The sequence below is a fragment of the Haliaeetus leucocephalus genome, unplaced genomic scaffold (genome assembly GCF_000737465.1).
Source record: "Haliaeetus leucocephalus isolate CR32 unplaced genomic scaffold, Haliaeetus_leucocephalus-4.0 Scaffold2, whole genome shotgun sequence".
Classification (NCBI taxonomy): domain Eukaryota; kingdom Metazoa; phylum Chordata; class Aves; order Accipitriformes; family Accipitridae; genus Haliaeetus; species Haliaeetus leucocephalus.
The window spans coordinates 10,897,391-10,899,147 of NW_010972438.1; the positions used below are offsets into that span (position 1 = coordinate 10,897,391).

A 1,757-nucleotide genomic window follows, 5' to 3' on the forward strand; every position below is an offset into this window, starting at 1 on the left:
GCCCCGGCACAGCCTCACCTCAGCGTGGCCTGGCAGCGGCAGGGCCCAGCGATGGCACCCTGAGTGGAGGCCGTGGGGGCGATTGCTGGCAGGGCCGAGCGCAGGCTGCTGGGGCTCCCCCCGCACTCCTGGGCTGGGGACCGAGGCTGCTCCAGCCTGGAGAGGAGGGGGCACCGCTCCTCAGCCCCCTCAGGGCTGCTCCTGCCTGTCCCCAAGCGCTGGTGGGGCCCAGAACCGAAACCACCGGCAACCGAGTGGAAGCGGGAGGGCCAGAGGCTGTGCCGGGGTTAGACGGGCCTGGGCGGCCGCCACCACTGTGCGGGAAACGGGCTGCCCAGGGCAGTAAGTGTGGCCAAGCCGCTGGCATGGCACAGCACAGCTGGAAGGCCCAGGCTGTCCCCGGGCTGCTGGGGAGCGAGGGGTCCTGGGATCGGGTTTGGCATCCCTGGGCAGTGGCGGGCAGGTGGTTTTGGATGGACTGGAGGGCGTAAGGCTGCAGGCACAGGGTGACTGGCAGACCCAAGCTTGCCAGTTCAGCCTCGCCGCCCACAAGGCCCCCAGGGCTTGACAGGGGGTGTGACAAGATGGGTGAGGAGCATCATCAGCTCTTGCAAGGTGCGGTTTGCCACCGCAGCTGGGCTCTGCGCAGCGAAGGGCAATGAGCAGCTCTGGGTGCGTGCCCTGCCGTGCCCTCCTCCGAGCCTGCTCATTGCCCCAGCTCTGGCTTCTCCGCTGGCCCCAGCGTGAAGGATGGGTGTGACGAGCTGCCCTCCCGCCCAGCACATTAGCAAAGTGTCCAGCTCATCAGCCCCAGGAGGAAGGAGGTGAAAAGGACTAGATTACGCCATCATGGTCTTGATTACATCTGCAGAGCCGAGCTCCTCCATGGCGGTGGCATCTCAAGCACAGATTTGAAAGAGCGGAGGGTCCATGCTGCCACCTGACTCCCTGAACAAGCGCAGGCAGCGGGGGCTATTGCTCCCCTCCAGGGCTGTCTGATCTGGGGACAGGGGCAAGGGCCTGCCACACTCCAGCCCCCATGCCACCCGGCCTCCTTGGTATCCAGGAAGCACCGAACCCCCCCGCAGCAGCAGCAGCATGGAACACGTGTCCCCACAGAGCTGGGGACCTCCCTCCCTGTCCTTCCCTTTGTGGCCTCCCCACGAGGCCGGGTGTGTGGGGGGGGAGGCCACTCTGCCCACAGGGCCCAAACCGGTTCCTCCGGGGCTTGTGTGCACGGAGGGGGCCAGGGCGAGGGCAGATCCTGGCAGCACGGCTCTGCCGGGAACTCAGCAACTCGTTTTGGGGCTCCACAGGCAGCTCTGAACCCCCCGGGGCTGCAGCCCGCAGCCATTGCGAACCCACAGCCCCGGGGCAGGAGTGGGGATGTGCGCCCCAGCTTGGGGGGGGCAGCTGCGTCCCCCCGCCGGCAGCGCGGGGCCGTGCCACGGTGGGGTGCTCCCTGCGCCACCCACAGCCAAGAGGTGATCTGAGAATCGCTGCTCACACCAGACCAACTGCTGACTGTCCGCAGGGCAGGAGCCGCCTGGGACCCCTGCCCGGCCGGCCGGGGGGGACGCACCAGCACAGGCTGGGAGCACACTCGGACCTTGTGTCACCGCTTACAGTGGGGTCCAGGCTGGATCCGTCCCCATCGCCAGAGCGCCGGGGCTCCCCACAGGCAGCCCACATGAGGCCTGGCAGCACGGCGGCCCCCGGGGGGGGGGGGGGGGGGGCCGGGGGGGGGCGGGAAGGCG

At 69.0% G+C, this 1,757-nt stretch overlaps 1 protein-coding gene across 1 annotated transcript in view; it reads right to left on the reverse strand.

The window, feature by feature from the left end:
* DALRD3 (DALR anticodon binding domain containing 3) overlaps window positions 1–1,757 on the reverse strand; it is an 8,742-nt gene that overhangs the window by 4,271 nt on the left and 2,714 nt on the right. The window contains exon 3 of the mRNA XM_010573422.1: window positions 19–218. Coding sequence (XP_010571724.1) covers window positions 19–218 — 200 coding nt within the window. The remainder of the gene's footprint in view (window positions 1–18; window positions 219–1,757) is intronic.